General features: G+C 44.9%; 1 protein-coding gene across 2 annotated transcripts in view; it reads left to right on the top strand.

Moving 5' to 3' along the window:
* TAF1B (TATA-box binding protein associated factor, RNA polymerase I subunit B) overlaps positions 1–27,245 on the top strand; it is a 97,172-nt gene that overhangs the window by 8,718 nt on the left and 61,209 nt on the right. For both annotated transcript variants that reach the window (XM_040427480.1, XM_040427481.1), the window contains one exon: positions 4,101–4,200. In XM_040427480.1, coding sequence (XP_040283414.1) covers positions 4,101–4,200 — 100 coding nt within the window. The remainder of the gene's footprint in view (positions 1–4,100; positions 4,201–27,245) is intronic.

Genomic DNA, 27,245 nt, shown 5'->3' with positions numbered 1-27,245 from the left:
TCAGACTTTCAGCTTTAATTCAGTGGGTTGAACAAAATGATTGCATGAAAATGTGAGGAACTAAAGCTTTTCTTAAACTCAATCCCTTCATTTCAGGGGCTCAAAAGTAATTGGACAAATGAAATAATTGTAGCTAAAATGTTAATTTCTAATACTTGGCTGAAAACTCTTTGTTGGCAGTGACTGCCTGAAGTCTTGAACTCATGGACATCACCAGACGCTGTGTTGTCTCCTTTTTAATGCTCGGCCAGGCCTTCACTGCAGCGGTTTTCAGTTACTGTTTGTTTGTGGCCTTTCTGTCTGAAGTTTAGTCTTTAACAAGTGAAATGCTCTATTGGGTTCAGATTCAGGAATATTCCTCTTCTTTGCTTTAATAAACTCCTGGGTTGCTTTGGCTTTATGTTTCGGGTCATTGTCCATCTGTATTATGAAACGCCGACCAATCAGTTTGGCTGGATTTGAGCACACAGTATGTCTCTGAAAACCCCAGAATTCATCCGTCTGCTTCTGTCCTGTGTCACATCATCAATAAACACTAGGAACCCAGTGCCATTGGCAGACATGCATGCCCGAACCATCACACTGCCTCTGCCGTGTTTTATAGATGTGGTATGCTTTGGATCCTGACCTGTACCATGTCTTCACCATACTTTTTTCTTTCCATAATTCTGGTAGATGTTTCATTTGGTTTCATCTGTCCAAAGAATCTTCCAGAAGTGTGCTGGTTTTTTAAGATGTTTTCTCGCCCATATTCATTTGGGGACACAGAGACCGTGGGTATAGCTATGTCCTCTAGGAGGCGCTGACACTAGATAAAGCTGTTAGCTCCTCCCCTGGCAGCTATACCCCCTCCAGCCTGGAGAGAGAGCTTCAGTTTTTTCTAGTGTCAATAGGAGGCAAGACCTCCCTGCTCTGCAGGGATCTCCTGAAGATTTTTTATTTTTAGTTTATTTTTATTTTTTTCCTTCTTTATCAGATCCTTCTTTGTGGTCCCACACTGGGCCCACGCCCTATCTCGGGTAAAGGGGGACCTCGCATAGTTCCCAATTGCCCTCCGTCACTGCCACTTAGGGACGACCTTCTTTAAGGTTCCGATCTTACATTGGCAGTTAGGGTCTTGGTTGACGGCGTGGCTTCCCCTGGTGCCCATGGTAACCTTCCTTCAAGGAGTGGCACATATGATTCCTCCGTACCGTCGTTTACCGCCTTGGGATCTGAATGTAGTTCTCTCAGCGTTCCAGTCTTCTCCCTTTGAGCCCTTGGGGAGATATCTCTCCAGCTCCTGTCCTAGAAGGTAGTTTTTTCTTGTGGCTCTGACATCCATCAGACGGGTGTTCGAGTTGGGGGTGCTCTCTTGCAGAGAACCCTTCCTGGGTCTTCACAAGGATAAGGCGTTTCTCCGGCTCATTCCTTTTTTCTCCCGAAGGTGGTCTCTGTCTTCCACATCAATGTAGAAATTGTCCTTCCTTCACTGTCCCTCTCCCTCACTCCCTAGGGCAGGGAGTTACGTCATTATTGGCAGCCTCGAGTCCCTTCCAGTGTACGGAACCCCTTTTTTGTCATCCGGAGGTTCCACGAAAAGGAATGGCGGCCTCCGAGGTGGCAATTGCACGATGGATTCGGTCTGCAAATGCTGTACTTTTCCGCACCTGTGCGGGGTTCCGCCCTTAGGTGTCACGGCTCGCTCCACTGAGCGGTGGACGCTTCTTGGGCTCTGAGGCATTGCGTCTCGGCTGCGCAGTTGTGTAACGCGGCTACCGGTCCTCCTTACACACATTCACAAAGTTTTTCCAGGTGCATTCTTATGCATCGGCGGCCGCTGCTTAGCCCGCATGGTCTTGCAGGCGGCAGTTTTTTTAGCTACCAGCAGGGACGCTTGCTTCCATGGGTCGGTGGTTTTTCCCTCCCATGGACTGCTCTTGAACGTCCCACGGTTTCTGTGTCCCCAATGAATATGGGCGAGAAAAGGAGATTTTTGTATAACTTACCAGTAAAATCTCTTTCTCGCTCTTCATTGGGGGACACAGCACCCACCCAGTATTGTCGTTCGGCCACAGTTGTGGCAGTTGCTGGTTTGAACCCCGTTGGGTCTTTTGGCATGGTTGGTGTTCCATGTTTTTTCGTTGGTTTACTTGCTTCTCCTACTGCTTCTCACAAACCGGAGATAAACGAGTACATCTACAGCCTGCCAGCGGCGATCGTTCGCTGGCAGGCTGTAGATGCGATTTTAGTAACCCCAAAAAGGTATATTAGACGCTGTTTTGATAACAGCATCTAATATACCTGCTACCTGGTCCTCTGGTGGTCCCTTTTGCTTGGATCGACCACCAGAGGACACAGGCAGCTCTGTAAAGTAGCACCAAACACCACTACACTACACCCCCCCCCTGGCACTTATTAACCCCTGATCACCCCATATAGACTCCCTGATCACCACCCTGTCATTGATCACCCCCCTGTAAGGCTCCATTTAGACGTCCGTATGTGTTTTGCGGATCCACGGATCTGCAAAACACATACGGATGTCTAAATGGAGCCTTACATGGGGGTGATCACCCCATATAGACTCCCTGATCACCCCCCTGATTATGAATCCGCATGAGGCCTAAGTGCAACTGTTAGAAAAGTTGGTCATTGGTCACTGCTGGGGACCCCCAGAGAACAGCGTGACCTGAAAACGGTTCTTCCGCAGGTCCATATGAGCTGCAATGCTTGTATGTCCTGCGTCCTCCAAAGACACTCCCTGTAGTTGCTCGTCACTTTGGTTAGTTGATGGAGGTCCCAAATGGAGACACCCCCCCCCCTCGATTTACATACTCAGCATTCCCTATATATTTTTTTAAAGCAAACAATCCGTCCTCGTCTCAAACTTTCTTTAATTACATCCATTAGTAGCTAAGTATTTGATGGCAGTGGAGATCCCTGCATCATGTTATCATGGAAGCAGCTTTTTTTAAGCAGGATTTTTTATTCTTTTGTTTAACTTTTTTATTTTTACATTTTATTCTTACGAAACACTAAATACAGGAATATACACATATTTAATGTTACCATAATAGTCCCAACCTGTATTGTAAATCGCTAGCCATATCTAAGGTGATTGGTAAATGGTGTTAAAAAAAAACAAAAAAAAACAGAAAAATCACTTTGTTCCCTGTGGATAAGACCAGGTGTCAATGAGATTTAACCTCCTAACAGTCCTGTTAAAATTGGAAAAAACTCCCAAAATGTCACTTTTTGTATTGTAGATTTTTTTATGTGTGCGCACAACTCAAGGGACACTGTTTCATTTTTTACCCCTTAGTGACATAATTAATTTTAGCCTTAAAGGGGTTCTCTGGGAATTAGGAAAATGAAAATACTTAAATATTACCTTATTATAAATATATTCTCAAATACTTTTCATTATTTATAAAGGCTCGTTTTGTCTGAGGAGCAATCATTAGGAGAAATAAAAAGGCCGCTGTCCTATTAGTTCACACAAAACCCATCCTGATCACACATGAGGACAAGTTACTTTACAACACTGAGGTAAAGAGCTGGACGGACGGAGAGGACAGACTGTGGTAATGTTTTGCTGTGCTAATGAAGGCTGTAAACAAATGCTTCTGCTCATTAGCCACACCTCACATGTCCCCTCATCTTCTCCATTCCCACAGAGATTCACCTGTATTCAGGATCATGAATCTCGACAAGAAGAGCAGAGAGGAGGATGAGGCAGCACTATGGCTCCTTGTGGTGAAGTAACTTGTCCTCCTGTGTGATTAGGACAGGTTTTGTGTGTACTGATAGCACTGCGGCCATTTTATTTCTCCTAATGATTGCTCCCTAGACAAAACAAGCTATTCGAAGTAATGAAAGGTATTTGAGAATATATTTTTTATAAAATAATATGTAAGTATTTTAATTTTTTTTTATCCCTAGGGAACCCCCTTTAGGACCGATAATATTTTACCCCTTTGTGTTCTAGCAGTCATAACTTTTAAATTTCTTCTTCTATATTTTTTATTTTTATTTTGCAGGTTTAGTTGTAGGTTTATATTAAATATGGGGAAAGATTAAAAAAAATTCTATTTTTACATTATTTTCTAATCGGACAGGTTGGTTTTCTACCATCACATCCCATACTACAATCCACAAGAGTTCTTCCCAGAGAAAACCAGGCTGTATGGAGTGGATATATATATCTTTGAGGTTCAGGTACGTGTTGTAAATCTTATTGCATGGGCTCTGGTTGGCCACAGAGTCTTTTGACTGATGGGCGTATGACTATTTGATGTGGAATGACTGTACCATGCTGAGCTTATGCTCCCTGCAGATTTAAAGGGAACCTGTCACCAGGATTTTGTGTATAGAGCTGAGGACATGGGCTGCTAGATGGCCGCTAGCACATCCGCAATACCCAGTCCCCATAGCTCTGTGTGCTTTTATTGTGTTAAAAAAACGTTTTGATCCATATGCAAATAAACCTGTGTCCGGAGATGAGTCCAATTTTCTGAGCGCAGCACCGCCCCGCGTCCTCCGAATCTCCTCCTTGCTGGCTGACGTCACAGAGCTGGAGCGCCGAAATCTCTCGATGCGCGAGCTAGCGCATGCGCAGTGTCTACATCATGTTCATTCCCTGTGCTGGCATCAGCACAGGGAACGAACTACGCATGCGCTAGCTCGCGCATCGCGATATTTCGGCGCTCCAGCTCTGTGACGTCAGCCAGCAAGGAGGAGATTTGGAGGACGCGGGGCGTCTGTGGCCCATGAGGCTGACGTAAAGCTATTTTCTTAAAGGGCATCTGTCAGCAGATTTGTACCTATCACACTGGCTGACCTGTTACATGTGCACTTGGCAGCTGAAGACATCTGTGTTGGTCCCATGCTCATATGTGTCCGCATTACTGAGAAATATGATGTTTTATTATATGTAAATTAGCCTCTAGGAGCAACAGAGGCGTTGCCATTACACCTAGAGGCTCTGCTATTTCTGCAACTGTCGCACCCTACGCACTTTGATTGACAGGACCAGGCGGTGAAAATGCAACTGTAAATATTTGCTAGATTGTTGCTGTCAGTCACTATTGTGTGGCTTATGATTACTTTTAGGGCTACAACGATTAATCAACGTTATCGATAATGGGATTCGTTGTCAACTAATCCCGTTATTGAATAATCAGCCGATTCGTTGCTATGCGGGCGGGAGCGGGTGGTCAGGTGCTATGCCTGCGGGTCCTTGAACTTTAGATCACCACATCTTTATTACCTTACAATGAAGCTCCAGTAACAGGCAGAGCGGGCGGCGGCGTAACGTCACTTACTCACATGAAGCGCCTGCTCCGCCTGCTTCATTCATAAAGTAGGTGGAGCAGGCGCGTCACGTGAGTAAGTGACGTTACGCCGCCGCCCGCTCTGCCTGTTACTGGAGCTTCATTGTAAGGTAAAAGAAGATGCAGTGATTTAAAGTAAAAGTTACTGCCGCTTAAGGAATACTGCTGTGAGCGGCGGGGCCAGGGCTGTTATGGGGAGGGGGATCTGTGTATGGCACTGTTATGGGAGAGGGATCTGTGGATGGCACTGTTATGGGGAGGGGGATCTGTGTATGGCACTGTTATGGAGGGGATCTGTGTATGGCACTGTTATGGGGAGGGGGATCTGTGTATGGCACTGTTATGGGGAGGGGGATCTGTGGATGACACTGCTATGGGTGAGATCTGTGTATGACACATATAGCATAAGATGCTATATAGTGTCATCCATAGATCCCCCCATAGCATAGTCATCCACAGGTCCCCCTCCCCATAACAGTGTCATCCACAGATCCCCCTCCCCATAACAGTGCCATCCACAGATCCCCCTCCCCATAACAGTGCCATCCACAGATCCCTCTCCCATAACAGTGCCATCCACAGATCCCCCATAACAGTGCCGTCCACAGATCCCCAATAACAGTGCGGTCCACAGATCCCCAATAACAGTGCCGTCCACAGATCCCCAATAACAGTGCCGTCCACAGATCCCCAATAACAGTGCCGTCCACAGATCCCCAATAACAGTGCCGTCCACAGATCCCCAATAACAGTGCCGTCCACAGATCCCCAATAACAGTGCCGTCCACAGATCCCCTCAATAACAGTGCCGTCCACAGATCCCCTCCATAACAGTGCCGTCCACAGATCCCCTCCATAACAGTGCCGTCCACAGATCCCCTCCATAACAGTGCCGTCCACAGATCCCCTCCATAACAGTGCCGTCCACAGATCCCCTCCATAACAGTGCCGTCCACAGATCCCCTCCATAACAGTGCCGTCCACAGATCCCCTCCATAACAGTGCCGTCCACAGATCCCCTCCATAACAGTGCCGTCCACAGATCCCCTCCATAACAGTGCCATCCACAGATCCCCTCCATAACAGTGCCATCCACAGATCCCCTCCATAACAGTGCCATCCACAGATCCCCTCCATAACAGTGCCATCCACAGATCCCCTCCATAACAGTGCCATCCACAGATCCCCTCCATAACAGTGCCATCCACAGATCCCCTCCATAACAGTGCTATTCACAATTTGTTTTAATATGGCCTTTGAACATAATTTTTCAAGTAAAATCATTTAAACCCCTTTTTTTGTCATTTTGGTGTTTTTTATCGATTAATCGAAGAAATTATCGACAACTAATCCATTATTCAAATAATCGTTAGCTGCAGCCCTAATTACTTTGTGTAGATCTTTGTTGATTTTTGTCCTCTGTGTGAGTGACAACGCTTTATGGAGTATCTTGCTCCTCTGTTTTATGGTCATTTCCTTTAGGCTCCATTCACACATCCGCAATTCCATTCCGCATTTTGCGGAACGGAATTGCGGACCCATATATTTCTATTAGCCGCACGACGTGCGGCCCCGATCCGGAATTGCAGACCCGCACTTCCGGGTCCGCAATTCCGATCCTGAAAAAAATAGAACATGTCCTATTCTTGTCCGACAGGAGGGACAGCCAATAGCAGGCCGCTACGGTGACCAGCCTCTCTAGCATTGCTGGTGACGCAGGTAAGTATGCTTCAGAGGAGGGGCCCGGGCATTCTGGGGATCATTATAAGGATTGGATTACCCCCTTTAAGCCCAGAGGCATTCCCATTTTAGATGTTTCAGAAATAAATGTCTGATAGATGCATATGTCAGTGGTAGGTCTGGCATCTATCTTCAGAGCAAAGGAACCAACTTGTTTGGGTAAGCCAAAAAGGTCTAAGATGGGATCACCCCTTTAATTAGGACTCACTGCTATTTGTTGAAAAACCCAAAGAGGCCTCTGAATTTATGCACCACAGTTATAGTAGAATATTTTACTGGCGTATTACTACTGTATTTTTACCAGTTTTGACTTTTTCTCTAAATTGGAATACCCCATTAAGCATAAAAGTTATCCCCTATCTACAGCCTAGGTGATAATTATTAGATAGGTGGGGGTCTAACCACTCGAAAACCCACCGAAACGGCAGCCCTGTACACCGTGGAGCCCCCTGAAATGGACAGGGCGGCAGGTTGGAAATGCGCAATGCCGCTCCATTCATTTCTATACTATCTACACTGTACTTGGCTATCTTCGGCACTGCAATAGAAATAAATGGACCAGTGGCATGCATTTTTGACCAAAGTCCTGGGTGCCTTTTGCGCTTTAGATTCAGTATTTGCACATCGCTGTGCCCGCTCAGCCATAAGCTCACAGCTCAGTGCCCATATTTCTGCCATGGCACATCTGTACCCATGTGCTATGCCAGCTTTTAGACAAGCTGAGGGGGCACAGGCAGGAGCAGCGATGTGTGCTCCTGCCTGTACTGCGTTTGCTGCAGCCCCCATTGCTCCAGTACAGTAGTACAATGCAGTTTGCTATACCAGTGCTGCTGAATAGGACCCATATGCCCTCTGAAACGAGACACTCCGTGTGTACATGTGATGTTTAGCCGTCTGTCTTTGCTCTAGTTAGTTCTATTACCTTAGATACACCTATTTATTGTGTCTCTCGCTTTTAATTCTGCACAAAAAACCAAACCACTTTTAACCCATAAACCATTTTTATTGTAGACCTTCTGTAGGCACCACAAGCCTAGTCATGTACACAGCCTTACATGTCCCCTCGCCCGACATGAAAAGGACTTTTCATCTTCTCTCTGTAGTTCCTCTACTCTGTACATACACACCCTCAGACTAGGGGACGTGCTTTTAACTTACCCGAGGTCCCTCACATCTCCTTAGAGATTAGTTGACTTTAAATAAAACCTTGTTCTTTTATCCACACGTGTCTAATGTGCCTTTAATACTTAGTAGAAGCAAGTGGTTTAAGAGAAGATGACTTCAGGGTGGAGGTCCCTCTTCTTTTGAAGCACAATGTCCTCCATTGACTATAATTTTTTTTATGACGTTTTTACCCAGCGTCACCGATTATGGTCTGGTGCGCACTAGCATCGTGGTATAATACACTCATATGGCACTATATTCCCTTGTTCCTGGTCAGATACTAACTGAAGGGGCTGTGGTGACACAAGCCCCATTGAATTCTGTGGGTGTCCTCTGCAGTTGTGGGTTGTCTTCTTGTTCCGGGGCAGCTATGGTTGTATCTGCTTGCATGGACATAACATCCAGTGTTACAGGCACTGAAGTAGTTTGTGGGGCCCATCATCTAAAGGGGCCACCTCTACTAATAGATGAAGTGCAGATTGTGATTATTGTAGATAATGGAAGGGAAGATCAATAGAGGGAAATGGAAAATATAATGGAGATCGTCGAGAAACCAAGGAACAGGGACAATGGACTAAGTCGATGGTTGCCTTGGATTCGGGTCACATTCTAAGTTTTGCTATTGAGGGGAGCAAACTTTTCTTCTTACATCCCTCTCCACTTTAGTTAATAAATGGGCCAACATCTCCAACATCTGTTAGTTAAACCTTTAAAGGGGTTGTCTCACTTCAGCAAGTGGCATTTATCATGTAGAGAAAGTTAATACAAGGCACTTCCTAATGTATTGTGATTGTCCATATTGCCTCCTTTCCCGGCTTGATTCATTTTTCAATCACATTATACACTGCTCGTTTCCATGATTATGACCACCCTGTAATCCAACAGCGGTGGTCGTGCTTGCACACTATAGGAAAAGGCGGTGGCCTCTCTGGTGGCCGATACCGCGACAGCGCACATAATCTGGCGCTTTTTCCTGTAGTGTGCAAGCACGACCACCACTGTTGGATTGCAGGGTGGTCATAACTATGGAACAGAGCAGTGCAGCATGTGATGGAAAATGCTGCAAATGTGAGCGCAAGTGTTTTTAGGAGGAGACGTTAAACAATTTAACGCTTGGGTGTCCACATGTTTTTGACCATGTGGTTTATGATGATGGTTGATGAAAGGCTTGGAAAATGTAAAGCCATTGCAGAATATGATCTAAGTGTAGTGCAGGTTTTTAAAGGGCATTACATCTGTGAATAAAAACCTTTTGAAGACTTATATGACAAATAAAAGTCTATCCAGGTATTAGGAAACAAAAAGCCAACATAACTCGGAGCCGTTTCCTGCTTAATGGATGACAAATAAAGAGGATCTGCGAACAAAAGAAGCCTTTATGCCGGGGTCTTGGCTGTGATGTCTTGTGCAACCCTGGGCTTTGGCTTTCAGCGCAGGTGGGCTAAGTGTCCGTTCTGAACAGCAGAGCTCCATTAGAACAGATGTGTCCGCTTAAAGAGGACCTTTCATGGGTCCAGACATTATAAACTAAGTATCAGGATATGTAGGGCATAGTGCAGGGATCTAACTGCACTTACTATTTTTTCTGGGCGCCGCTCCGTTCGCCCGCTGTGGCCCCCGTTGTATTCTCCTGCCTGGTATGCTAATTTTAGCATCGGTACAGGGAGGAGGAGAAGACTGCCCTGTTTCTCAATTGGCGCTCCTGTAGCGCGGTCCAATCGCAGCGGAGAGCGTCACAGCCAGGGAGAAGGTGAGTTGTTGTTTTTTTCTCCCTGGCTGTGACGCTCTCCGCTGTGATTGGACCGCGCTACAGACAAGGAGAAGGAAGGCCCATTGAGAAACAGGGCAGTCTCCTCCTCCTCCCTGTACCGATGCTAAAATTAGCATACCAGGCGGGAGAATACAACGGGGGCGAACGGAGCGGCGCCCAGAAAAAATAGTAAGTGCAGGTAGATCCCTGCACTGTCCTACGTATCCTGATAGGTAGGTTATAATGTCTGGACCCATGAAAGGTCCTCTTTAGGGCCACCCTATGGCTACTGGTTGTACGGACCTGTACTTGTAATATGCTGCTCCCACACTGGTTGGCGTATTAAGCTGGCAGATTCAGTTTAAAGGCATTTATTTATTCATTTATCTCGTACAGGATGGTCTCTTTAAGGAGATTCATCTGCTGCTGCCTAAGCTGCATTCAAGACATCGCACTCAGCCTGCCAGAGTCCTACTCCGCGCTGATGAGGGGCAAGCACCCGAAACAGCTGTCTACGGATAGATATCTGGTTTGGCCATATTCCCTTATCAAATCCCAAGGCTTGTTGTAAAGACGGTTCTCTTTCTTGGGAGATACCTCTTTGCCTATGCATTCATCACCGATGCACACCATCTTGCCCCAAACCGTACACAGTATTTCATGCACAGTGTGACTAGTGATTTCTATTGAGGCACGGACAGATTATCAATATCTGATTGGTGCAGGTCCGAGTCCCGACACCTCCGCCAATCAGCTGTTTAACCCTTAGGATACCGGAGGTTTTTCATTTTTGCATTTTCTTTTTGCTTCCCTATCTTCCTTGAGCCATAACTTTTTATTTTTCCATTCACCTAGCTGTATAAGGGGTTATTTTTTGCGGGAGAAGTTGTACGTTCTAATGTTGTTTAATATGGCGTACAATGTAGTGGGAAGTGGGAAAAAAATCCAAATGTAATTGCAAAAAAAAAAAAACGCAATTCCTCAACAGTTTTACGAGTTTTGTTCCCACAGCGTTCCCTGTGCAGCAAAACTGACCTGTGGCCTTCATTTTCTGGGTCAGTACGATTACAACAATACCACATATGTATAGGTTTTGTATGTCTAAATAGTAGTTTTAGTAGTAGACAATCTGTAGTTTTTATTGATACCATTTTGTGTGTGACGTTTTGATCACATTTTATCCATTTTTTTGGGGTAAGAGAAGTGATGAAAAAATGGCAAATTGGCCATTTTGACCCTTTTTTCTGTTATGCCATTCGCCGTATTGGAAAAATATAAGTGGATGGTTGCCTTGGAATCGGGTCACATTCTGTTTTGCTATTGCGGGGAGCAAACTTTTCTTACATCCCTCTTCACTTTAGTTAATAAATGGTATAGTTGTTTTCGGACATGGTGATCTCCATGATGTTTATATTTTTTGTTATTTATGTATTAATTTTTTTATTCATAGGAAAGGGGGTGATTTAAACTTTTAAATATCTTTTCTAAAAAATAAAATTATTTGTTACTTTTTTTAATGATTTTGAAGCTCGTATTTGAGCCTACAAAACCCTTTTTTTTTTTTTTTTTTTTTATTCTGAACCCTCAAGGGTCTTTAATACCCATGATTTGTACAGAATTGCTCATTTCTTATGTTGGCTTCCACCTACTGGCCAAAATCAGAATTGCAGCTTTAATACCCTGGGTCTCTTCAGAGAGACCCAGCGTATTGAAACCAATTGTCGGCATCCTCACTGGCCACATCACAGCATTTAAAGGCTTTAATGACCACAATCTACATTATTGCCGGTGTCTCTGCCGTTTGAAACAGCAGAGACCTGCCGGCCATGACGCTCGCTGCACACGCTTCGCTCCAGCGCCGTACATGTATGGTGCTGGTAGAGAACGGGTTAAAAAATCAGCGTTGTGGGCCAGTGTTGTCATGTTCATTGGTCACATTGGCCTATGTGCAGCTTAGTAGTATTCAAGGGAATTGGCCTGGGCTTCAGTACCAAGCACTGCCACTATACAGTGTATGGCCACGGCCTCTTCAAACAGCTAATCAGCAGGGCTACCACTGATCGGATATTAATGACCTATCCTGAGTAGGGATCGACCGATTATCGGTTTGGCCGATATTATCGGCCGATATTGAGGATTTTGAACGTTATCGGTATCTATTTTGCCGATATTCCGATAACGTATTGGGAACACAGAACGCGCTGCTCTCAGCGCGTTCTGTGTTCCCTCCGCAGCACAGGGGAGAAGGAAGCAGTGTCTCCCTCCCACCGTGCTGCTGCTGCCGCTGCCGCCAATGAGGGGATAGAACATAAGAGGAGGGGAGGGGCTGTGGCCGCTGCGCCACCAATGAAGATAAGCCTTTCATTCATTCATATATACAGGAGGCGGGAGCTGGCTGCAGAATCACATAGCCGGCTCCCGACCTCTATGAACTGTAGCTGTGATCTGCGGTAGTTAACTCCTCAGGTGCCGCGGATCGCAGGTACCGCTCATAGAGGTCGGGAGCCGGCTATGTGATTCTGCAGCCAGCTCCCGCCTCCTGTATATGATTGAGAGACTTATCTTCATTGGTGGCGCAGTGCGCCCCCCCCAAGCCCTCCAGTATTAATCATTGGTGGCGCAGTGCGCCCCCCCCCCCAAGCCCCCCAGTATTAATCATTGGTGGCGCAGTGCGCCCCCCACCCCCACCCCAATCCCAATAGTAAAAACATTGGTGGCGCAGTGCGCCCCCCCCACCCAGTATTACTCATTGGTGGCAGTGGCCACAGGGTCCCCTCTCCCCTGCTCCTCCGATCGGAGCCCCAGCAGTGTAAGCCTGGGGCTCCGATCGGTTACCATGGCAGCCAGGACGCTATTGAAGCCCTGGCTGCCATGTTCAGCTCCATGCTGCTGTGTGCACTATGCACAGAGCAGCAGGGACAGTGTGAGCTCCTATTCACCCTGATAGAGATCTATCAGGGGGAATAGGACAAGGGTTCTAGTCCCTAAGGGGGCTAAAAGTTAGTAAAAAAAAAAACAACACAAAAATATTAAGTATAAATGAAAAAGATTTAAAAAAAATACACATTAACAATAAACAAAAAAAATACACATTAACAATAAACATTAAATTTCAGCAGATTTGTGTAGGAATTTTTTTTTTTTCTCAAAAATGAAAATTCCCAGAATATCGGTATAAATTATCGGCCTGAAAGTTCACAAATTATCGGTATCGGCCCTAAAAAATCTATATCGGTCGATCCCTAATCCTGAGGATAGGCCGTCAATATTATACTCCACTTTAATGGGCCTGAGATCTGTGGCACCAGATGGCAATGCTTAAAGGGATATTTCAGCAAGAAGCACTAGACTGTAAAGTGCCATGGAATATATCAGTGCTGTAGAAATAAACATAATTTTTTATTATCACCTATCCACTGGATGCCATTAATTCTTGTGGAACACCTAAAGGGTTAAAAAAGTTTGTAACATCAGTTTTGAATACCTTGAGGGGTGTAGTTTCTAGAATGGGGTCATTTTTGGGTGGTTTCTATTATGTAAGCCTCACAAAGTGACTTCAGATCTGAACTGGTCCTTGAAAAGTGGGTTTTTGAAAATTTCTGAAAAATTTCAAGATTTGCTTCTAAATTTCTAAGCCTTGTAACATCCCCAAATAAATAAAATGTCATTCCCAAAATGATCCAAACATGAAGTAGACATATGGGTAATGTAAAGTAATAACTATTTTTGGAGGTATTACTATATATTATAGAAGTAGAGAAATTGAAACTTGGAAATTTGCAAATTTTTCCAAATTTTGGGCAAATTTGGTATTTTTTTATAAATAAAAATGATTCTTTTTTAACTCCATTTTACCACTGTCATGAAGTACAATATGTGACGAAAAAACAATCTCAGAATGGCTTGGATAAGTCAAAGCGTTTTAAAGTTATCACCACATAAAGTGACACTGGTCAGATTTGCAAAAAATGGCCAGGTCATTAAGGTGAAAATGAGCCCGGTCCTTAAGGAGTTAAAGGACCGGCTGGGTGCATGCTCGACCATTGCTCCATACAATTTTCTAGCCATGGTCATTTGACTGGATTTATCAGCTATCCGGTGGACATGTAGTACTGCGTCTGACTGGAATACCCTTTTAAATATACAATAACATGAATTATATGGGTTTTTTTGTATTAGCACTGCATTGCTGGTAGGATTTCATGGACTCTGCACAGCATATTGCATTCGTTTTGTATGTTGGCGCCAGGACTGTGAGCTCTTATTTACCATCCTTCTTCCCAGGAGTCTGGGTAGGTCATGTCCATCTTATAAGGACGGCACTTAGCCATGAGATTATTATCCTTGTTAAATATTTACACCGGTATAAACGGTGGAATGCTTGAGAAAACATGCTGGGATGTCTGATGAAATGATATGCCAGCAGAAAAGCCTGAAATATTCCTGAATCACTGTCATTTGCACAGTAACCGGACACCCATGTCCTGTGTCCAGGACCAGACGCTGCAGGTCACATGACCCAAGACTTCATGTTTGTCCCCTACCTGTGGAAAATGTACGAGACCAGGGATCTGTCAGCACTGGGAACACAACTGCTGTTTACTGGGCAGCGTCTAGATGTGCGGTCCTGAAGGAGCGACCTCGCGTACTCCAGGTTTTAATGTATTTGTTTTTAAACAAAGCTTCTTCTAAAAAAAAGTCATTTTATTTGGAAGTGGAAATTCTTCAGCGGAATTAGGCCTCATGCACACGAGCGTATGTGTTTTGCAGTCCTCCAATTGCGAATCCGCAAAATACAGGTACGTCCATGGTGCATAAGCATTTTTGCGGACCCTTAAACTTCAATGGGTCCGCATTTTGCGGACAAGTATAGGGCATATTCTATCTATTTGCTAATGGACTTCAATGAGGCCGCAAAAGATACGGACAGCACACCGCATGCTGTGCGCATCCGTACTTCTGTTCCGCGGCCCCTGCAAAAAGATAAAGCATGTCCTATTCTTGTCCGCAATTGCCGACGACAATAGGCATTTCTATCATAGGGATTGCCATGTGTGTTCCACAAAATGCGGGACGCACACAGCTGGCATCCGTGTTTTGCAGATCCGCAAAACACATACGGTCTTCTGAATGATCCCTTACTCAGATGAATTATCCCCGCCGCTACTCCTGTCCCTGCTTCTCTCCATGTCCAGGTCTCAGGCTCAACTTACTGGCACCGGCTTGGACTGCCTGCTTAGTCAATCACTGGCCTAGGCAGGTCACTGACCCGGTTTCCCCTGAAAATCCCTTTTTATGAGATTTTCCAGCAAACGTTCCATTTGTAGGCTGTTGACTATACTACGATTAGGACACAATAGCTGTAGATTACATTCTGATGAAATATTAGAGTGTGCAAATATGCAAAAAGAAAGTAGTTGTCTATCCCCAAACAGACAGCCCGTCCATCACACCACCAACGCACAAGGCGGGGTAGAAACCTTTGCAGATCGGACGTGGACTAAAAATGAATGTAGCCTAATGCAGATCATCTGAAGTTGCAGTCGTATTCTGGCAGCAGGTTTTTCCTCTTCTCCATCACATAGTTTGTTCCCATGGCTCCATACATGTATGAACATAGAATACATGAGTGGTGATCCTATGTGATGCCATCTCTGTACAGCGGCCATGTTGGTCTGGCTTTTCCAGTTCTTTGATGAATACCTTAGTCCAGCGATGCCCAACCTGCGGCCCTCCAGCTGTTGCAAAACTACAACTCCCAGCATGCTTGGGCAGCCTACAGCTATTAGGGCATGCTGGGAGTTGTAGTTTTGGAACAGCTGGAGGGCCGCATTTTAAGCATCCCTGCCTTAGTCTTTTGAACATTGTATTAAACCACAGAGCCAGTAATTACTTTCCTAGCAGAGAACTGTCCGGTTTTACACCTTTCTTGAGCCGGACTTGTGGAACCAGCAGGGGAAGTTTGGTGTGCTCTGCCAGATCAGGTAAGTAGCATGCCTGAGGAACGTGTGGCGAACAGGAATTTCTATAACATGTTCTTAAGGGGTTAAACTAGTGCCAAGTCTCCGCCTGCCACGTCATAGGGGAGCGTTATGTTTCTTTAGGTCTGCAGGTAGTCATCATTGTCGCGATTGCTCACAGCAGTCCTCTGCTTTGTGTACCCGTCCGGTAGGTGGGGGGCGAAGTGGTGTCCAGTCTCACTAGTGCCTCCATGTCAGCAACAACTTGGTGGCTCCAGTTACCAGCTCTGTCCACTACACGGTGGACAGAGCTGTGAAATTCTGGCGCCGCCGCTCTACTAAAACTGCTGATCGGTGGAAGTGAGTGATGGCAGATTCCTGACGATCAGATATTGATGACCTATCCTGAGTATAGGCGCCACATTTAACAAACAACATTTGATAAATTTCATCCAAATTATGGCAAGGCAGACTCAAGAAGAGCAACAATATCTCCTACATATGACCACAAAAAATAAACAATGGACCCTTTCTCACAAGTGAACCACAAACAACCAAAAAAAAGAAAACCCAGGTCCTGAATAAAATTATATAAGATGTTTTTATAATATACATCATGAATGCATGAAATGCGTATTGCTGAAAACACTGGAGGAAAGCAAAAATCCCCCACACAGAGTGCACCCCGGTGGCGCCCACAACACTCAATGCCTCATGAACTATCTATGAAGAAGCGCCTTAGGTGTTTTACATAATACTAAATAAATGTAGAGTATGTGTAAATGCTATCAGACTCTGCTGCAGGGTCGCAAATGATTGAAATAAACCGAGATGGACGATCTAGTGTCGCTCACATTGGTGCACCATGGCCCCTATATTAAAACAACCAACACTGCAGCCTAATCTAGCCTTTATAATTCCTCTACTGCCATAGCGAGTACAATAACATGAATTAAATAGAAAATCACTTAAAACAATTGATATAACAAACACAAACCCTGAGACATTCTAAGAGTGTAATACTGCACTCACAGGTAGAGTTCCCACCTCGCCGCCCTACTGGCTTCCTCAGGAGGTGTCTAATGATTAAAATGGCTAGGTATATATATATATATATATATATATATATATATATATATATATATATATATATATGCGCAACTAATCCAGGAGATTAATAAAAGACCCTATTAGGCTCACCTGAAATATGCAAGCTGGCGCAACAGCATGGTGATGCGCTCCACCGGTCCGCGCTTCCGGATCACGTGATGTCCGACAAGAACATCATACACGCGTGATTCCGGCCACTCTTCTATGTGGTGTGTCCCGGCCAGTGGAACGCAGCGCACCAAAGATGTGCATCTGCGTATAAAGGTGGACCAGCCTCATATAATGTAGGTGCTGAAGCCGTAAATTGTATATAGGGGCGTAACTACCATAGCGGCAGACCATACAAATGCTAAGGGGCCCAGGCCATCTAAAGGAACAACTTTTAGCAAACCAGGCAGTGAAAAATTGGGCCAAGGGTCATTGAAAGGGGTTTAGGCCTGGTTTGATCCTTTCTATGGGGCCCTTACTTCTCTATGTATGCCACTGATTGTGTCAACCATGTATTATTCATGTGACATAATAAGATTCTGTATATGTATCAATATAACCGCTAATGAAAATATACATATGAACTAAACCTTAAAGGGGTTGTCTCATCATAGACAATGGGGGCATATCGCTAGGTCTTATAGGTGCAGGTCCCACCTTTAGGACCCGCACGTATATCGAGAATGGAGCCCGGCAAGGTGGTGGCTGGGGGACTCCGGTCCGGCCACCACCAAGCCGGACCCCCATAGAAGTGAATTGGAGTGTACCGCGCATGCGAGGCCGCCTCTCCCATTCATTTCTATGAGGCCGATGGAAATAGCCGAGCCAGCGATCGGGTATTTTCGCCGGCCCCATAGGAAATTAATGGAGTGCGGCCGCGCATGCGCAGTGCGCCCTCCTTCACTTTTGGGACCCCTTTCTCGATATAGGTGCGGTTCCCAACGGTGGGATCCGCACCTATTAGACAATGGGGGCATATCCTAGCGATATGCCCCCGTTGTCCATGATGAGACAACCCCTTTAAGAAAAAATATATATAAATGGGTGACACTAGATCATTTGTCACGGTTTATTTCAATCATTTACGACCCTGCAGCAGAGTATAATAGTATTTACACATACTCTACATTTATTTAGTATTATATAAGCACCTAAGGTGCTTCTTTATAGATACTTTTTGAGGCAATGAGTGTTGTGGACACCAACGGGGTGCACTCTGTGTGGGGGATTTTAGCTTTCCTCCAGTGTTTTCAGCAATATCTATTTTATGTATTCATAATTTATAATATGGATTAATAAAACGTGTTATATATTTTTTATTCAGGACCTGTGTTTTATTTTTTTTGGTTGTTTCAAGAAAAGCTGACTTCAGAAATTCCCCCTTTATCTCCAGATGTAATATTCTTCTTGCCTTCGGCTTCCACTAGAGGGAGCTTGCTGCATACTGTTTATACATTTAACGCAATAATAAAACTGTATGTAGTAAGTGCCCCCTAGTGTCAGAATACTTTGTCTGTTTGTGCAGGGAATTTGGAGCGCTATAGCTCTACAGACCGCTGTTAAAATATCACATTCACGTTGTCTGTACAGTATTTAGACTGCACCATCCATTAAAGGTGACACCTGGGAACTCTGCTCTGCAGGTATTAGGAATGTTTCGAGACATGATAAAAATGTTGAATAGCCTGTTCTCTATTCTGGCAATTGCAGTGAACTCTACGGTATTCATTGTACTTTTGATTCCTGTCTGAAAGAACAGCCCAGTTCTGAGGTATTTTACTGGAAGACGTTTGTCAGCTGCTACCCTGATGGTTTCCTTCTGCATCTAGTTTCCACTCTCTAAGCACATAGGTATGACAGCAACTAGTCTTAAAGGGCATCTGTCAGCAGATCTGTACCTATGAAACTGGCTGACCTGTTACATGTGCACTTGGCAGCTGAAGACATCTCTGTTGATCCCATGTAGGGTTGTTGCGGGTATCGAAATATCGATACCCATTCGATACTTTTGTCCCAGTATCGATACGATACCGGGATTTGACATTTATCGATAATAGGCTGCCCTACTGCACAGCCTAGCATCAGAGAACATGGAGCACACTGCTGTCAGCGCGCTCATGTTCCCTCAGCAGCACAGGGAGAAGGAGTCACTCTCTCCCTCCCCCCTAATGCCACCGCTGTGCCAATAAGAAGATAGAGGGGCGGAGGAGGGGCTTTTCTCTTTTCTCTGCAGGAACGGACTATAGACACCAGTACCACCGCCTGAGGGATTCTTACTAGAGCGCTCAGCCACTCAGGCGGCGCAGCCTGAGGGGCGCCACCGGCCGCCACTTAACCAACGTTTTTTTTTTTCAAAACCGCACGGTTCCGGCGCTCCCTGCTAAATTGCGCCCTAGGCGGCTGCCAAGGTCGCCTTACAGGTGACGCCGGCCCTGCCCGCCCCCCTCCCCAGTATTGAAATCATTGGTGGTGCAGTGCCCCCCCTCAACCGCCCCAGTATTAAAAACATTGGTGGCAGTGGCAGCTTCTGATCGGAGCCTCAGTAGTGTAATTGCGGGGCTCCGATCAGTTACCATGGCAGCTAGGACGCCTCTGAAGCCCTGGCTGCCATGGTAATCTCCCTGCTGCTGTGTGTACTATGCCCAGGGCAGCAGGGAGAGTGTGAAGTCCTATTCACCCTATTAGAGCTCTATCAGGGTGAATAGGACAAGGGATGAAAACTGCTAACACCCAGATGGACCTTTATTGCAGACTGCTGGCAATTGATTCTTAACATCTAGTAGGAAAAAGAATAGATGCTCCAGAATTGTTATTACACGGGGAATGCAAGTAGTTACTAAAACAGACTTGACAGGAGAGGTGGTAGATGGTCTTTGAATAATAAAATTCTAGCTGCCTGCAGGCACAACTAGAGGGCGCTCATGGAATACTGATTCTGTAAGTTGTCCCTAGCGCTGGCTGCTGCAGAATTCTTGCCCAAAGTCTTGCAGTCTGCGTTGGCTTGATTGACTAGGGAGCATAATATCCGCGCAGTCACCAGCTGGCATCCCTTCACTGACACCGATACGGAGTTTCTGTGCGATGCTTGGAAAGCCCACTGTCAGCATGGGCGAGGCGCTCCCCTCTCCATAGTAGCAGGAAGTAGGTGTTTGGAAAGCTCATTGTGCTCAGCTTTTAGTTGGAAGTAATCTCTTGTGTAACAGAAACTCTAGCTTGTCCTTACCTGTCTCAGGTATGACCTAATCGAGAACACAAAACCCGGCTATATTTTGTGAGATTTCTATAAAACATTTTTTCCCAGCGTTTCAAGGGCCGTTTTCTGCTTTCAACTCCCCTTAAATGGGGGGAGGGTGGGGGGGCTTCAATCTATAATTACCATATAGTTCCATAGGCTACTGCTCTTCAGTCAGAAAGGATTGCCTGTTTGCTTTCCGTAAAAGGAAGGACAAAAAGCTCAAGGTTTTTTTTGTTCTTTCAGTTAGAAAGCAAAAACACAGCAGGATCCTGACCTGCACATTGTCCCGAAAACCCAGCTGTTCCCTGAAAAGTCTGACAAAGCAAAGAGAAATCGTGTGCAATGCAGCGCAAGAGATCAAATCAAAAAAGAAATGTACATTGTGCCAGACGGACGTACAACATGGAAGCCATTGTACATATTGACAGTGGTTACTTTCAAAGCCCGTCTTGTTCACACAGCTGCAGTGCTTGTTACAGTGTGTCAGAATTCTCTCCTGTAACAAGCTGTGCACCTGTTACAGCAAGGACATGATCTGCATGAGTTCTCAGCCTTTGGGTGTAAGTATTTTTATATTCACTGAAAGCAAGCATATGAGGAACTGACGCACAGAATCTATCAGGACTTCTCTTCATACACGTAATAAGCTACACAGATAAAAATGCAGATAACCTGTCGATAGGTCATCAGTATCTGATCCGTGGTGGTCTGACACCCGGGCCCCCCGCCGAACAGCGGTTTGAGAAGGCAGCTGTGGCCTTCACTCAGCTTTCCCGTCACATTTCATGCCCCGATGCTCTTCCTTTCCCTGCGCAGGATCGCGCAGGGCAAGGGCTTTTTTATTTATAGTATTAGTAACACACTGTCGGGTGGAGGCTTCCGCCCAGCAGTGTGTTCGGTGATGTCACCGGCTCTGATGGGCGGGCTTTAGCGCTGCCCTAGCTGTTTTTACAGTCTAGGGCAGCGCTAATGCCCTCCTATCAGTGCCGGTGATGTCACCGGGCTCACTGCTGGGCGGAAGCCTGCGCCTAGAAGTCCCTATGGAGAGCCCGGTACGTCACTGGATCTCCTGAAATTGTCTTTGTTTGGGGAGATGACCAAATACTGCAATTCTGTTATGATTTTGTTTTCTTTCGTTACAGTGAGATAATTAATGTAATAGTTTGGACATTTTCTCTCCGTCCAAATGAGATAGTGGGATGCTGATGCCTTAGCATGGCAGCCTGGTACCTAATGAGGGCCCCTAGACCTGCCTGCAGTGTATGGCACAGCCTTAGAGCTCATGCACACGACTGTATGTATTTTGCGGTCTGCAAAACACGGATTCGCAAAAAAACTGATGACATCTGTGTTACATCCGTGTTGCATAGTTTTTTTTTTTTTTTTTATCCATTGTAACGTTGCCTATCCTCATCCGCAAAACGGACAAGAATAGGACATGTTCTATTTTTTTGTGCGTAACGGACATGGAATGCACACTGAGTCATTTCCGTTTTTTTTTTTCAAGCCCCATTGAAGTGAATGGTTCCGCATACAGACCTGTAAAAAAAACAGAACGGAAACGGAAAAAAAAAAATACCTTCTTTTGTATGAGCCCTTATAGTGCCTGTCAGTATCCTATACAGCAGTACAGTTGCAAGAAAAAGTATGTGAACCCTTTCGAATGATATGGATTTCTGCACAAATTGGTCATAAAATGTGATCTGATCTTCATCTAAGGCCTCATGCACACGACAGTGGTTTTTCACTGTCAGTGATTTGGCTTCAGTGGTCCGTGTCCGATTTTGCTTCAGTTGTGTTTCCTTGTGCCTTTTTTTTTGTCTGACAGGGGGAAAAAAGGAAGGTTAATGAAAAGTGTAATTTTATTGCACCAAGGTCTTGTAGAAAAAAACGGATGCGGACACGGATGACATACCAGTTGTGCATCCGTTTTTTTGGACGGACCCATTGACTTGAATGGGTCCGTCCTCCGTTTTCCACTGACAAGAATAGGACAGGTTATATTTTTTTGACTGACTGGAATCACGGATCACGGACGCGGAGAAAATACGGAGGACTATCAGTTTTTTTTCACAGCTCCACAGAAATGAATGGGACCTCCGCTAAACTGAAAAATGACGGAACGGACGCGGATGCACACAACGGTCGTGTGCATGAGGCCTAAGTCACAACAATAGACAATCACAGTCTGCTTAGGGTCCATTCACACATCCGTGTGTGTTTTGCGGATCCGCAAAACACGGACAGCGGCAATGTGTGTTCCGCATTTTGCGGACCGCACATTGCCGGCACTAAGAGAATATGCCTATTCTTGTCCACTATTGCAGACAAGAATAGGACATGTTCTATTTTTTTCAGGATCGGAATTGCGGACCCGGAAGTGCGGGTCCGCAATTCCAATCGGGGCTGCACGTCGTGCGGCCCCATAGAAATGTATGGGTCCGCAATTCCTTTCCGCAAAATGCGGAATGGAATTGCGGATGTGTGAATGGACCCTAAAACTAATAACACACAAAGAATTAAATGTTACCATGTTTTTATTGAACACACCATGTAAACATTCACAGTGCAGGTGGAAAAAGTATGTGAACCCTTTGATTTATTAACTGGTTGAACCTCTTTTGGCAGCAATAACTTCAACCAAACGTTTCCTGTAGTTGCAGATCAGACGTGCACAACGGTCAGGAGTAATTCTTGACCATTCCTCTTTACAGAACTGTTTCAGTTCAGCAATATTCTTGGGATGTCTGGTGTGAATCGCTTTCTTGAGGTCATGCCACAGCATCTTGATCGGGTTGTGGTCAGGACTCTGACTGGGCCACTCCAGAAAGTGTATTTTCTTCTGTTTAAGCCATTCTGTTGTGGATTTACTTCTATGCTTTGGGTCGTTGTCCTGTTGCAACACCCATCTTCTGTTGAGCTTCAGCTGGTGGACAGATGGCCTTAAGTTCTTCTGCAAAATGTCTTGATAAACTTGGGAATTTATTTTTCCTTTGATGATGGCAATCCGTCCATGCCCTGACGCAGCAAAGCAGCCCTAAACATGATGCCTCCACCACCATACTTCACAGCCGGGATGAGGTTTTGATGTTGGTGTGCTGTGCCTCACACTTAGGGCCAGATTTATCATTACTCTGACAGCTCACTGCACTTTCACATATGGCTAAAGTCCGTTTTAGCAAAGTCAGATTTATGATCGGCCCTTTAAGACTGTAATAAATGTGGTTTCATGGTAGCAGTTTATCTGTCAGTAAGCAGCTTTACAAAAGTCGCACGTCCTTATGAAAAAGTCGCATGTTCTATTAAAAAGTCTCATAAGATAAGCATGGTCCTCACTGGAGTGAAATTGCGCATTTTTTTGCGACTTTTTAAATAGTCCCAATAGTAAATCTGTCTAGAGATTTATTTACATAAGAAAACACGCCCACTTTCAGAAAACTGGCGAGCATAGTGCAGAGCAGAAAAAAGTCGCAAATTTGTGCACAGTTTTAGCGTTTGCGCATTTTTTTGCGACTTTTTCACTCCATTATTCTGACTTGAGCTAATGATAAATCTGGCCCATAGTGTTGTGTGTTTCTTCCAAGCAACTCAACTTTGGTTTCATCTGTCCACAGAATATTTTGCCAGTACTGCTGTGGAACATCCAGGTGCTCTTGTGCAAACTGTAAACGTGCAGCAATGTTTTTTTTGGACAGCAGTGGCTTCCACTGTGGTATCCTCCCATGAAATCCATTCTTGTTTAGTGTTTTACGTATCGTAGATTCGCTAACAGGGATGTTAGCATATGCCAGAGACTTTTGTAAGTCTTTAGCTGACACTCTAGGATTCTTCTTCACCTCATTGAGCAGTCTGCGCTGTGCTCTTGCAGTCATCTTTACAGGACGGCCACTCCTAGGGAGAGAAGCAGCAGTGCTGAACTTTCTCCATTTATAGACAATTTGTCTTACCGTGGACTGATGAACAGCAAGGCTTTTGGAGATACTTTTATAACCCTTTCCAGCTTTATGCAAGTCAACAATTCTTAATCGTAGGTCTTCTGAGAGCTCTTTTGTGCTAGGCATCTTTCACATCAGTCAATGCTTCTTGTGAAAATCAAACCCAGAACTGGTGTGTGTTTTTTATAGGGCAGGGCAGCTGTAACCAACACCTCCAATCTCATCTCATTGATTGGACTCCAGTTGGCTGACACCTCACTCCAATTAGCTCTTGGAGATTATTTGTCATTAGTCTAGGTGTTCACATACTTTTTCCACCTGCACTGGTGTGTTCAATAAAAGCAGCATGTTCTATATTCTGCATTTTTCGCGCCGCCCTGGTCCCATAGAAGTGAATGGGGCTTCAGTGAAAAACGCATTGCATCCAGAAGCAAGTGCAGATGCATTGCGTTTTTCACTGAGGGTTGCTAATAAGGTTACTCAATTCCGCTATTGAGATCCGTCATTCATTGTCAATGGTAACAAAACTGAACTGAACTAAATGGAATGCACAATAATGCATTGTTTGGAAAGAGATGTTTGTAAGCCTTCAGTTCATCAGTTTTTTTTCACACGAGTGAAAACGCATCAAAACGCATTGCACCCGCACAGAAAAAATTGAAACACTGAATGCAAATGCAGACAAAACTGACTGAACTTGCTTGCAAAATGGTGCAAGTTTGACTGAACGCATCCTGAGCCAATCCGCATTGTTCGTGTGAAAGAGTCCTAAGGGGTTAATGTTTGGGAACTTGAACCTGTGATCGTTTGATCGCATTTATTATATACTGCAATACTCCTATATTGCAGCTTATGGTGATTTTAACAGCATCCGGTTACACCCTGCCTCTGCCTGGGGGCCTTTATTAAGCCCCTACCTGCCATAACAATCACTCTGCATTGCAAGACAGAGGGAACCTCCTCCTAACTGCTCAGATGCCGTGCTCGCTATTGAAAGGGGTTAAATGGCTGGGATTAGAGGTGTCCCTGATACCAGCTGATGAGGGCAGGTGTCAGCTGTAGTAAGCAGCCAGCACCCGCTGCGCATGGAGCAGACTCGCCCCTTCCGGCATTATGACTTACGTGTATGTCAAATGTTGGGAGGGCAAGGGAACCTGACACCATGAAAATGCAGGAAGTGTGTTATAGAGCAGGAGGAGCTGAGCAGATTGATATATGGGAAAAGATTCAACATAACTTGTGACATATTAATCTGAAACTCTGCTCTTACTGGGTCACATTTATTAAGCTCGCCTTTTTTTTAGGAGTAAAAAAGACTGTCTTCAAATTGCCTCAAATTTGTGATCCTTAATAAATCAGCTTAGACTGCTTTCACACCAGCGTTTTTACTAGATCCGGCAGAGTTCAGCAAAAACGCTTCCGTTACTGATAATACAACCGTCTGCATTCGTTATGAACAGATCTCCGGTGTATTATCTTTAACATTGCCAAGACGGATCCTTCATGAACTCCATTGAAAGTCATTGGAGGACGGATTCGTTTTTTTATTGTGGCAGAGAAAACGGATCCGTCCCCATTGACTTACATTGTGAGTGTCAGGACGGATCCGTCTTGCTCCGCACCACACCGCGAACAGAAAAACGCTGCTTGGAGTGTTATTCTGTCCACGATGGGAGCGCAAACAAACGGAACGGAATGCATTTTGATGCGTTTCATTCAGTTCAGTTTTGTCCCCATTAACAATGAATGGGGACAAAACGGAAGCGTTTTTTTCCCCCGCTATTAAGGTCCTATGATGGATCTCTATAGCGGAAAAGGAAGGCGCAGATGTGAAAGTAGCCGTAATCGTATTTGGTTTAAGTCTGACCTCTAGTGATTGTTTTCTTGTAAGACAGGTTCATGTTCACTAAGACTGGTCTCATTGGTTTGTGAAAATGACCGGAAAAAAGTTGCAACTCTATTTCTTTCAATGCAAAAAATTTAGAAAGTTCCCCCTCGAAACAGGCCGGAAAAATAAGCTTGGTCAGGAGTTGAAATAAGACAGTTTATGCGCCTAATTCACGCACACAAAAAAAAGTGCACCTACATAAATAGGTCGGAAATAAAGCGCAACAACTCCAGAATTGGTCTCAAAATAAGAATTAGACAAACAAGGCACAAATGCCTCCTAAACAGGCGCAAAATCAGTTTTACTCCTGAAGACACTATAGTAAATGTGCCCCACTATGCTTAGGAGTCCAGCGGGCGGTCTAAGTAATTCACCGCTTTTCCTCCATGAATTCCTTTCCGCAAAATGCAGAACGCACACGGCCTGTATCTGTATTTTGTAGACAGCAAAAACTGATCCCCACCGATCAGATACTGATGACCTATCCAGAGGATAGGTCATCAGTTTAATTAAAAATGTTAGAAAACCCCTTTAATATGGAGCTGGAGTCTAATATATTACATGAGCAGAGTTGGCGGTATTGTCTCCAGTCACTACCCACCTTAAATAGATATCATATCTTATCTATGTCGCCCAACTTTAAAGGGGTTGTCTCACTTCAGCAAGTGGCATTAATCATGTAGAGGAAGTTACTACAAGGCACTTACTAATGTATTCGGATTGTCCATATTGCTTCATTCATTTTTCCATCACATTATACACTGCTCGTTTCTATGATTACAGACCACCCTGAAATCCATCAGTGGTGGTCGTGCTTGCACACTATAGGAAAAAACATCAGCCTCTCTGGTGGCCGGGGCCATGGAAGCGCACATAGGCTGGCGCTTTTTCTTATATTGTGCAAGAACGACCACCACTGATGGATTGCAGGGTGGTCTGTAACCATGGAAACAGTGGGAGCAGTGTATAATGTGATGGAAAAATGAAGCCAGCCATCAAAGGAGGCAATATGGACAATCACAATACATTAGTAAGTGGCTTGTATTAACTTTCTCTTCATGATAAATGCCACTTACTGAAGTGAGACAACCCCCTTAACGCGAACACTGATTGTGCAGAATACAAACCACTTCTTAGGCTACCCTACGTTGTGGATTGCA

This window comes from Bufo bufo, chromosome 4 (assembly GCF_905171765.1).
Source record: "Bufo bufo chromosome 4, aBufBuf1.1, whole genome shotgun sequence".
NCBI lineage: Eukaryota > Metazoa > Chordata > Amphibia > Anura > Bufonidae > Bufo > Bufo bufo.
Note: the sequence above shows the minus strand (reverse complement) of the source record. Positions and strands in the feature narration are given on the sequence as shown.